General features: G+C 36.0%; 1 protein-coding gene across 4 annotated transcripts in view; it reads left to right on the top strand.

The window, feature by feature from the left end:
- Nucleotides 1–12,672, top strand: part of ADGB (androglobin) — a 134,031-nt gene that overhangs the window by 4,591 nt on the left and 116,768 nt on the right. For all 4 annotated transcript variants that reach the window (XM_027083903.1, XM_027083894.1, XM_027083912.1 and 1 more), the window contains exons 3-4: nucleotides 1,000–1,209; nucleotides 12,019–12,158. In XM_027083903.1, the coding sequence (XP_026939704.1) occupies nucleotides 1,003–1,209; nucleotides 12,019–12,158 (347 nt within the window). In that variant the 5' untranslated portion in view covers nucleotides 1,000–1,002. The remainder of the gene's footprint in view (nucleotides 1–999; nucleotides 1,210–12,018; nucleotides 12,159–12,672) is intronic.

Genomic DNA, 12,672 nt, shown 5'->3' with positions numbered 1-12,672 from the left:
ACAGGATATTGAATATAGCTCCCTGTGCTCTACAGTAGGACCTTGTTGTTCATCCATTCTGTATATAATAGTTTGCGTCTGCTAAGCCCAAACTCCTACTCCATCCTTCCCACATCCCCCTCCCCCTTGGCAACCACAAGTCTGTTCTCCATGTCTGTGAGCCTGTTTCTGTTTCGCAGATAGGTTCGTTTGGGTCATATTTTAGATTCCACAAAGGAAGTATAAAATAATTCGGTCGTAAAATCTCCAGGTATACAGGAGGATATCTGATTTGTCTTTTTCAACTTCACCAAACTTGAAGAAATTTTCTAGATAACCAAATTAAGGAAAACATAAATCTTATGATGTTAGTCTCAAGTATTTAATCTCCTTACAAACCAGGCAGTAAAACATACTCTGAAGTTCAACTCTCCACTGTTCCTTGCTGCCTGTTGAAAACCCTGCAGTTGGGAGTTTTACTTGGAGCACTTCTGCACCTGCAGATCAACACATGAATATGAGACTTAAAGTGTGTGTGTAATTTTAATTCTTTCCCATGTCTCGTTGCTTGTCTAATTGGTTTTATAGACTTAAAGGGATCATTTCCTTCTCAAACTTCTCAACATTTACAGAAGAGTAGCTCAGTCCTTTATATAATTTTAATTCCAAAATAAAATCATCATTGCTCTCAGAAACATTGTCTCCCTCTCTCCTCCCTCCTTTTCTGTCGCACACATGCACGCAACTAATATGGAGGTCAATGTCAAATCACTGACGTTTACTCTGGAAGACAGCTCTTAGCTAAGACTTTTTAGCTTGTATTATGACTATATTTTTTGAAAATAAAAGCAAGATCTATGACCATTCTGTAGGTCAGAAATCAAAATGTGGGATATACTACATGTAGAATCTAACATTACCACTGAAAGTAGATTTCCAACTGTTCTCCCCACCCCCTTTCAAATTACAGTGCCAACAACTGAAAAATAACTAATGAACTCTACTGGCTTTTATCTCTAGCTGATGAGATGGATTATCAGCGAAATCTACGCCACGTGGAAGATATTCAATGGGGGTGCTTTGAACAATTATATTAAAGGGACTGCAGGGGAACCTCCTCTTCTGGTCTGGAAGCCCTGGGAACACATTTACTCTCTGTGCAAGGCTGTGAAGGGTCACATTCCCTTGTTCAATAGCTATGGAAAGTATGTTGTGAAACTTTACTGGATGGTAAGTTTGTGTTCACATGCATTAAAAATTCTCATATTGAAATACAGTTTTCTTACATGCCGATAATGAAGCTAGTGGAAGATGAGGCAGTTTACGAAGGCTATCCGCTGAGTACCTACTGGGGGGATGTCCTGCATATGTAATTTGAGATTAAAAACAACACAGTTGTATCCCCTGTGATGCTAGTCCCCTGTGCTTTTTAAACTGATGCTGCGAGGACCATGGAGGGGTGGCCCTCTGCTGCCTCCCCCGTCCCGGGTAGGCGGGCTGGGTAGGCAGGTGGACGCACAGGGCTCTCCCCTCTTTGATGTGGCATCAGGGTCGTGGACAGGAGAGAGAGCTTGAGCTTGAGCGTGGTCCAGTCCTCTCTTGGTATATGCTACTGACAGGCCTGATCCGATCCGTTTTTTGTCCTGAACTTGAGATGTGTTTTAGTGTTAGCAAATCTCACTCTGACACAGGAAGTATTTTACCTCTGCCTGAAAAGAAGCAAATGGGATAGTAAGAAGCACAAATAGAAAGTTCAAAACCTCTTAGTTAATACGGCAAAGTAGACCCACACCACATTTAGCAATGGTAGGTTACATGAAACACCTTTGGGTTCTTAATGGTGGAATGAATGTTCTTTTCTAAAGGCCCAGAGTCACAGGCGGGCCCAGCCACATGATTTGCAGAGCGTTTTGTTCAAAAATTGTTAAGGATTTCAAGACAGTGATATCAGCACTTTAAACAAAGCATGAGGTCCTTCTGAGTGTGGGCCTCCATGTGACTGCACAGGTCACGTACCCATGAAGTTGGTCCTGGTCACGGAGAAAGAATCTTTGAACATTTGAGGGCATGAGGAAAGGGGATCGTTCCATTGTGTATTTCTAAGAACATGACTTTTTCCTTAATGAGCCGGAGCCATCTGTCTTCCTGGGATGGGGACTGTTGAAAGGCCAATGCTTAGGAATTAATAGGATCACCTCAGTGGGAAGGTAAAGAAGGTAATCTTAGCCTCTGATACCCAAAATAGGAGTTTTGTTGTTTTTGATAGTCACAGAAAGACCTTGAAAGTCAAAACGTTGTTAGGAGAGAACATAACTTCCTAATTTCCTTTATCTTCTCTGTTTACCAGTCAGGAGGCAGGTTTGGCCGAGTAGACTTTAGAGTATTAAGTGTGTTCGGAGGAGTGACAGGGAGGATATGGCATTAAGAGCGTGGGTACACAGAAGACAGTGTCAGGTTGTAGAAGGAAAGTAAACGCGGGAGGAGTGACGAGGTCGGATGCCTGGGTGTTTGGCTCCACTTGTGCACATTTGCCTAAACTTGAGGTGGGACGAAGTTCAAAATTATTAAGACTTTTAAAACAGCATAAGCAGAACATTAAACCAACCCTGTTAGTTTCTCCCCCATCACCCTCCTCTCTCTCTGCTTCCTGACATCCTTCCTTCTTTTCCAATTTCCTCTTGGATAGGGGTCGATGTTTATTAACAGTATATTCCATTTTGCAAAGAATATGTGATTTATTTCTCTTTAACTGTACTGCTTCCTCGGAAACCCAAACCTACCTAGATTCAGAATTTTTTTTTTAATGTATTTAGTCCAATTTGGAAATGTCAGTCTGCTGCCGTCATTTAACCTGTGATAGTGTAGTCCTTGAGCGAAGAGGTCTGGGAGTCAGAAAGACTGAACCTCATGTCCAGTGGCTTCTTCTGGTTCCTCTTTGGTCTCACCTGAGGAATGGCCTGTGAGGGATGCTGCTAGACTGCTGAGCACTGAGTGATTCAACTGATTCCATATGAATTATTTTGCAGGCCACTTGCTGGCACTCATCACTGAAGTGCATGGTCGTATTCATGCTCACTGAGACTTGACAGAAAGCTTTGCTGGCCCTCTGCATTTCTAGAGCCACTCGTAGGGCCACATGGGCCTCTCAGGGTTCCTTGCACGCAAAGGCAAAGGGACCGCCTCTCTCAAGAGAACAGGCATGTAATATATCATGGTACAAATACAGGTAACAATAAAATGTGGTAATTACATAAAAGAACGTAGCAAAGGTCCTGACAAATAGTAGACTCTCAGCACTATTAGTTTCCTTCCCTCTTTTCCGGTGTTCTTTCCTTCCTTCTCTCTCTCCCCACTGCTGCCTCCAGTTGTGGAAGCCAAAGAGATGGTTTGTTCTTCCTCCTGCCCCTTGGTAGAGCCAGGGGAAAAGCACATGATCGGCTTCCCAGATGCTCTCTTGCCCAACAGTGGTTCTTAAGTCAAGATGCAAAAATAGAGGGGATGCACAGTGATCATAGGCAACGCGCTGCCTGATTCTCCTGAAATACGACTTTGCTGTGGTTCCTTTGCCCAAACTTGCTTAGTTCTTCTGGTATCCCATCAAACGTGTACATCCTTTATATACTTCTTAAATTGCCTATATCTTGCCTACTTATAAAACAGGTTATTTAAAGTTTTGTTATGGAATTGTAAGTGTTCTTTTATATGTTGTAGGTAATAAGATATGTGAATATAAAGGAAGCATTTTTTAAATTGGTCTTTTAGCTATGTGTCTTCCACCCAACTGAGACTTGTAATTTTTATGTAGTCAATTATGTCATTGTTTTTCTTTACAGAGTCTAGGAATTTTTATCATTTAAAGTAAGATACTGTTTCAAGAAAACAAAAAATATTTCCCCTTAGTTTTATTTTAATGTTTGGATCTTTTATCTACTGTGAGAAATGAAGAACTGGTTTATTTTTTATTCCAAAACCTCAGCCAGTTGCCCCAGCATTACATACTGAATCTTCTACCTTTTACCCACTGATTTTAAAAACCACTTTTATCATAAACTAATTTCCAATTTGACTGTGTTTGGTTTTGGATTCTATTTTCTTTCACTATCTTCCTTATCCTATTCAGATACCATATTGCTTTAATTATTATGAATTTATAGTTTGTTTTGGTTTTTTAGAATAAAATCTACCTAATACTCTTATTTCAATGTTTTCTTGGTATATATGTTTTTTGAGTAAACATTTTTTCTAGTATTTATCTTTGAACACATATTTATAATTATCCCTTATTCTATATATAAAAGGTATGTTTTGTGAGTAAACATTTTTTCTAGTATTTATCTTTGAATACATATTTATAATTATCCCTTATTCTCTATATAAAAGGTTTAGTCCTCATCATTGTTTGTTTGTTTTTTTTTGTTTTTTTTTTTGCGGTACGCGGGCCTCTCACTGCCGTGGCCTCTCCCGTTGCGGAGCACAGGCTCCAGATGCGCAGGCTCAGCGGCCATGGCTCACAGGCCCAGCCACTCCGCGGCACGTGGGATCTTCCCAGACCGGGGCACAAACCCGCATCCCCTGCATCGGCAGGCGGACCCTCAACCACTGCGCCACCAGGGAAGCCCAGTTTGTTTGTTTTTTTTAATACAGTTTCCTCTCTCTTGAGTATTTTATTTTGATTCATCTTTCATTCAGATGGAGTATGCATTCTAAAGTTTTATTCACTTAGAATATACATGTGATTTATTTGGGGTAACTTAATATTGAGGTCTATTTTCCTTTATGTATGATTCTTATGTGAATGATAATTTGGTTACATATGGAATACATAGATAACAACCTTTCTGTTTTAGAATGCCCGAGTATCTCCTGGGTTTAGTGTTTCAGACTCATTCTGAGCCTTTACTCTCCACCCTATCTGAAACCGTGACACTCTCTCCCCTGTCTCTGCTTCATTTTTCTCTATAGCACTGAGTATGAAGCATCCAGCATCCCATCCACTTAGTGTATTCATTAGTATATGGAAATATATATAAGAAGCTATTACCTTATAGATGTTTTCTTTTTCCAGGTCTTTTGTCCAAATATATATTTCTTGTTTTCACAGTTGGTCCAATCTGTAGTTCTTTTTGTAAAGTAAATACACACAAGCCAAATTACAACACTGTACTGCTGGTCCTCCTCTCCTTTGATGCATTCTTCAAAATTGGGACTGTAGTCCTAGAAGGCTATAGAAGAGCACTGATAGCAATGATAATAAATAGATAGACAGATGCAATTGTTAAAGGGACCAAAACAAGAACTTTGCTGTTTCAGAGGCTGTGTTCATGTGATAGATATGGCTACCTGGTTTTCTGGCTGGTAGAAATCTGTTCTCTCTGGGCTAGGAGCAGACATTTCTACCTCTCTCTCCCTAATTCCCAGATGGTGGGGCTGAGTCAACACCTCTTTGCAGATGAGGTGTAATAAAGTATTAGAGTAAATTATTTCCGACAAGATAAAGTATATTGCTACTTTCTTTTCTTGTCCCTTTCCAGACACACAATTTAATTTTTGATTTTTTTCCTCTTCCAATTCTAATTCACTATTTACATGTATATCCTTTGGTTTTCACTGCAAATATTTAATAAAGGTGTTCGTAAGAATATTCTTTGTTACCCTCTACTGCTTGATTCAGGATAATGTACTGGAGGTACATCCTCTACCCTACATCTATTTTCCTTCCACTGTCCCATCTTGTACACCTTAAGGCATACACCTCACTGTTTGTTTTCTTCCATTTATTGATACCTTCTCATTTGTTTCTTATTGGACATTGATTTTTTCCTTCTCTGCCTTATTACATATATTCTCCCCCTTTCCTGTTGTCTCTTGAAGCAATCACCTTAGTCATTTCTTCAAAGTAAACCAACCAATGAGAGCCTCTAGGCATAACATTTAAAGTTCAGATTTTTACACCAGCATATTGTTTCTTCTGTAAAAGTTTTTCCATTTTTTCCAGTTTGGATTGTAAGTAAATAGCCTCAAGTTTCTTGGACATCAATCAAAAATTTATTGGGTAGCATAAAAAACAGTATTATAAAACAGAGAAGTTTTCTCTCTTCCTTCACCTGGCAGTGATAACACAGCTACTGGGCCACATGTGGTTTCCTCAGGTGCTTTTCAGTGTCAGCATTCCTTGGGCTCCTTGAAAGAAGCAATTAAGTTATTGTTCTCCACTTCAGATACGTATTGCTCTTGGCAGCCTTTCTCTGAGTGCTTTCATTTATCTCTGAATAAACAGAGAAACTCACACCTTGAGACCAATACTTTTCCCCTGTTGCCATCTGTCTATCCATATAAAAAACATATTATCTTTTATTTCTGATTAACCTTTGTTAATTAACTCATTAAGTGCTTAACACTTTAAGCACTATATTATCGTAGAATTCAGGGTTCTCAAACTGTGGGGTGCAGAACACGCCAGCATCAACATCACCTATCTTGTTTCCCATACCCCCCACCCCACGGTCTCTGGGCAGAGCCTGCCGTCAGCATTTGAAACAAACTCTCTCCCACCCAGTGACCTGCCATGACAAATTATTTTTCCATCCTTCAATTACATTTTTCCAAAATGGAAATGTTTTTGTTCTCAGTTCATTATTATTAACATTATATATGCTTTTACTAAAAAAATCAAACATTATTAAAATGTTTAAATTAGCCAGTGGAAGTTCCCTATGACTCTACCTACCCAGACAATCATAGTAAATGATTTCTGTATATCCTCCTAAACTTTTTTTACAAATATATGTAAACCTACCATATATAATCTATACCGACAGTAAGATCATACAGTACTCATCATTCTGTATTTTTTTTCCTAACCACGGACATTTTTATGCTAATATTGATTGATCTACCTTGCACTCCATTGTTTAAAGATGACAATAACTATAGTTGACCTTTGAATAACATAGGTTTGAACTGCTCAGGTCGACTTATAAGTGTATTTTTTTCAATAAATACAGCACTATGGTTATGATCTGCCCTTGGTTGAATCCTCAGATAAGGAGGGTCAACTATGGGACCTGAGTATCCCCAGATTTTGGTATATGTGGCTGATTCTGGAACCAGTCCCCCACAGATACCAAGAGATGACTCAATACGTATTTTGCTAATTTCATATTGACAGACATTTAAGTTATGACCAGTGTTTTACCAATACAAACAATGCTCTAAAATAGCGTCTTCGTGTATATGTTTTTTCCCATTTGTGTGACTTTTCTCAGCTTTCTACATGTGTAATTTTTCTGTCAATATATATGCAAATTCTTAATTTTGATAAGTATATCCAAGTTACTTGTGTATTTTGTGTGTAATTTATATTTGATACAATTGGGTCTTGTCCGCAATTTTGTCTACTCTGTTACTTCTGTTACATTTTATACATTTCCTTTTTCTGTCCTCTTATTCATTTCCTGAACATTCTGTAGGATTCCATTTTGTTTATCTCTGGTGTTTTTTTTTTTTAACTATAGTTATTTACAATATTGTATTAGTTTCAGGTGTATAGCAAAGTGATTCAGTTATATATGTATATATATATTTTTTTCAGATTCTTTTCCATTATAGGTATTGAAGATGTTGAATATAGTTCCCTGTGCTACACAGTAAATCATTGTTTTTTATCTATTTTATATATAGTAGTGTGTATCTGTTAATCTCATCCTCCTAATTTATCCCTCCCCCTGTTCCTCTTTGATAACCATAAATTTGTTTTCTATGTCTGTATGTTTCTGTTTTGTAAATAGATTCATTTGTATTATATTTTAGATTCCACATATAAGTGATCTCATATAATATTGGTCTTTCTCTGTCTGACTTACTTCATGTAGTATGATAATCTCTAGGTCTATCCATGTTGCTGCAAATGGCATTATTTCATTTTTTTATGGCTGATTAATATTCCATGTATATATGTACCACATTTTCTTTATCCATTCATCTGTTGATGGACACTTAGGTTGCTTCCCTGTCTTGGCTATTGTAAATAATGCTGCTATGAACATTGGAGTGCATGTATTATATCTTTTAGAATTAGTATCCCTAGTGTTTTTGAGTATATCTCTTTGTATAAATTTTTTTGTAGTGGTGCCTCTAGGGATTAAAATATACATGCATAGCTTATCACAGTCCACTAATATCAACATCTTACCTCTTAAATTGGAATATAACTGCTACCTTTTAGGCCCCTTTACACCCCTCCCTCTTTAGTATCATTGTCTTAAATGTTTCTTGAACACATATTGAGACCCTCATGAAAAATTTTGCTTTTAAATGTCAAAAATAATTTTAAAAGCTCAAGAGGAAGCTAATACTCTATCATTTAGCAATGTGCTTACTCTTTCCTTTGCTCTTTCTTTATTCCTAATGTTCCATTTTTTTTTCTTTTTTTGCCTTTGAAGAATTTCCTTTTGCCACTCTTTTTGAGCCAGTCTCCTGGTGACAAATTATTTTATCTTTCCTTTACCTAAAAATGTTTTTGTTTCACTTTTATTCCTAAAGAATATTTTCACTCAGTACAGAATTCAGGGTTGACAGTTTATTTCTTTCCGCATCGTGTGCTACTTTCTTCTGGCCTCTGTGGTTTCTGGGGAGCAATCTGCTGTTCTCCTATAGGTAATGTGTCTTTTCTCATTGGCTGCTTTCAGGCTTTTTTCTTTGTCTTGATTTTTAGGATTTTGAATTTAACATGTGTAGATTTCTGGGTGTAGATTTCTTTGGAATTATCCTGTTTTGGGTATTCTGAGCTCCATAAATCTGTAAGATTATGTTTTATGATAAATTTGGGAAGTTTTCAGCCATTATTCCTTCAAACCTACTTCAGCCCTACATTCTTTGTCCCTCTTTTTTTTTGGACTCCAATGACATGAATATATATATATATTTGCATTGTTTTACAGGCCCCTGAGGCTCATATTATTTTTTCAATCTATATCTCCCTTATTGCTCATAATTTCTATTGATATAACTTGCAGTTCACTAATTTCTGTCATTTGCATTCTGCTATTAAGGGGTTTGTTTGTTTATTGTTTAATTTTAAATTCAAAATTACTATTTTTTCCTCTTTCATATTTTCTATTTCTTTGCCGAGATTTTCTATTTTTCATTTGTTTCAAGAGTGTCCATAATTACTTGTTGGAGCATTTTTATAATAGCATATTTACAGTTCCTACCTAAAAATTACAACCTCTCTGTTATCTTGATTTTGTGGTCTGTAGATTGTATTTTCTCATTGAAGTTGAGATGTTCCTGGGTTTTGGTATGATGAGAAATTTTGGACAGTTTCCTGGACATTATTTGTGTTATGTCTTATGACTGTGGTTTCTAATTAAAATTTCTATTTTAGCAAGTAGTCAGCCTGTTTAGTTTTGGAATGCACACCCTGGATCACTTTTGTGGGCTTTGTTTCAAATCTCAATTTAGTTTGTAACACCTGTATAGTGCTATTCTGTTACCCAGAGGATAGGACTCCATCCCACAATCTCCTTATCACCACCTGAGGAGGGGGAAGTGTGCTTCATTACTGCCTGGGTAGGGTGTGGAAATAAGAGTTCCTCCAATAGGTTCTACCAGGCCAGGCACCTCCTCTTTACTGCAGGAGGAGGATGGAAGTCAGTTCTTCCCACTGACTCTTCTGGGGAGAGAAACTGCTTTGTTTACTTCAGAGCAAGTGCAGAAGTCAGAGCTCTACCCTGAGTGGGAAGGTACCACCTATTAACTGCAGTAGAAGTAGGGAAGCGAAGTCAGAATTCCATAGCATTCATATAATTATGACCATTCAGGTTTTTGCTGAAATCTCTGTCCACTGATTGCTCTTTTCTTGATCTTTTGTAATTGTGATTTAAAATTGTGATTTATATTATTTATAAAACAATTTTTTTATTTTCCTTTCAGGGTGGTCATAGGAGGAAGAGGGTATAAATATATGTAGCCATTTAGTTATTGTGACCTGGAATTGAAGTACGGAAAATAATAAAATTTGAACATGACTGTATTCTAAAGTATCTTTTATTAATCTATGTTTATCTTAACAAAAAGGTATCTTTCTTTACAAGCATTCTATAATTAAACATTGTGATGGTCTTTTAAAATTATGTGGCACTAACACAGTAAACTCAGTAAAAATGTCCAATATACATCATTTACATGCAGTGACAAAAAAATACCAAATGCAATAATAATTCAATGCCCTATGATGAGGTTTCAAAAATTATTTGTGTTTATATATACATAACATTTCATTTACTCATAAATTTAAAGGAGACAACTAACCAATGTATTAATATCAGTGAAAATTATTATAACCTTAGTCAAATTATGTTTTAGATATGTAATGTTGAACATTCATCCTTGTGTATTTTTATGTAACAGCTTTATTGAGATACAATCCACGTACCATACAATTCACCCATGTAAAGTATACAGTTCAACAGTGTTTAGCAATCAAAGCATTCTGTATTGAAATATGTAATCACTGATCAGCTGGAAGCAGATGATACTTGTTAAACTGGTATAACACAGTTCTTATGGCTACTTAAAACTTTTCCTTTGTAGGAATCCAGATAGCCCCTTTGAAATTTTTTTTCTGAAAATCAAAGTGTAAGAAGGGAGCTACTATTGCTATTTTTTACTGTGGTAAATTATACATAACATTTTAAGCATTATAAATGTACAATTTAGAGACAGTAAGTATTTTTACAATGCTGTGCAATCATCACCACTATTTATTTCCACATTTTCATCATCCCAAATAGAAATTCTGCATCCATTAAACAATATTTTCTCATTCCCCTCTCCTCCAGGCCCTGGTGGCCTCTGTTATACTTTTTGTCTCTATAAATTAGATATTTCCTGGTACTTCATGTAAGAGGAATCATACAATATTTGTCTTTTTGTATCTGGCTTATTTCACTGTGTATTCTTTTGGGTCATTTCACTTAAAATTAGAAGAGAGAGTAGCTAAACACCTGTGACTTTAAACCTGTCTTGCCCTACATCATCCATAAGGAAATAAAGAAAAAGTCATACAACCACTAAATAAGGCAGTATGAGTTCAGTTACAGGTGTCATAAAAAGAAAGCATTTTTCACCCTATTGTTCCTATCTACCTGGGAAAATTATACTGTTCCTTGAATCTTGAGTTCAAATGTCACCTTCTTGTGAGGACATCCCCCAAGCAAAACTAGTCACACTTTCCTTTCTGGTCCTAGAGCATTTTAAACATATTACATTTTATATTTGCCTATATGCCTTCCCTCACTAGTCTGTAAGCAATTCAATGGTATAGATATAAGCCATGTGTTACAGATCTTTGGGTTCACAATGCTTGCGTCACTGCTGAAATATTTCTTGGGGGAAGAAATGAATTCAAACTAAAATTTCACATGGAAAACCAAAGTTTAAAAAAATATTTGAGTTCACAATCATTAATTTTATCGTTTACCTCAAGCTTTTAATAATGAAATAATATATATACAGGTAAGTATATAATGATTTTATTAAATAAATTATTAATTAGCTTTATGTTAAAAAACAGATCTTTAAACAGGAGTAGGAGTAATATGGTAATTGGAAGTATAAGATCACTGAGGATATAAGGATAAAAAATAATTACTAAAGTTACATTTGCAGAATTTGCATTATGACTGTATTAAGTTATTTAATCATGTCCAAACTTTCCATGATTGTGTGGTATTTTGGTTTTGCTATTTGAAACGCTTCAATTTACTGCATTATGTAGGATGGGGCACCCTAGAATGTGCTAAAAGACCTCATAAATACATACTATTGATATAGATTATAGGCATGCTATAATTACATTAAACAATAAGGTAAAATGCTCAGACAGAGTAGTATTGAATACCAGTATGTCAGTCATTAGATGTAAAATGCTAAAATAAAATTATAAAACAGTAAATAATAATGTCAGCAGTGTACAATAATGTATGAGAAAAAATAGTGTTAATCACTGATAATATATTCCTTTCTTCTCATCTTTAGGGTTGCTGGAGAAAGATAACTATTGATGACTTTCTGCCTTTTGATGAAGAAAACAATCTATTGCTTCCAGCTACAACCTGTGAATTTGAACTTTGGCCAATGCTCTTGTCTAAAGCTATCATTAAGCTGGCAAATGTGGAGTAAGTAGAATAAAAAATTATCGCTCACTTGTATAAAAACAAACAGGCAAACAACAGCAACGACAACTATAGTTCTGTATTGCATAGCTTTATTTTTCAAAAACTCAATTTTAAGAAGCCTTTTCTCCAAACAATGTAAACTTTCTAATATAAAAATAAATATGCCAAAGCCACTGATTTGAAATATTGCATTAGCCCACAATAAGACAAAATTCCTCCAAGAAAAATACTAAAAACTTATTCTACATCCAGTGTTTCCTTATAATGAATGGAAAGTCAGTCATGGAAAATTAATCTTCAGCTTAATGAGAGAAAGAAGTTGTTTTGTAGGGGAAACTATTGGTTCATGTAAATACTGAATAATGTACACTGGAATCCAGTTAAAGTTTTAGGCTCTGTACATGCAGCAATCATTTACTAATCTTGAAGCCCTGAACTCTTCTGAAGGATGTCAGTGTACTCCTCATACTTTTGGTAACATTGTTCCTTTTTATACATTCAGGATGAAAATTAC

Source organism: Aethalodelphis obliquidens, unplaced genomic scaffold (genome assembly GCF_003676395.1).
Source record: "Aethalodelphis obliquidens isolate GAN/ISIS:26980383/991018 unplaced genomic scaffold, ASM367639v1 scaffold3, whole genome shotgun sequence".
In the NCBI taxonomy this organism is placed as follows: domain Eukaryota; kingdom Metazoa; phylum Chordata; class Mammalia; order Artiodactyla; family Delphinidae; genus Aethalodelphis; species Aethalodelphis obliquidens.
This window is presented reverse-complemented; position numbering and strand designations above follow the sequence as displayed.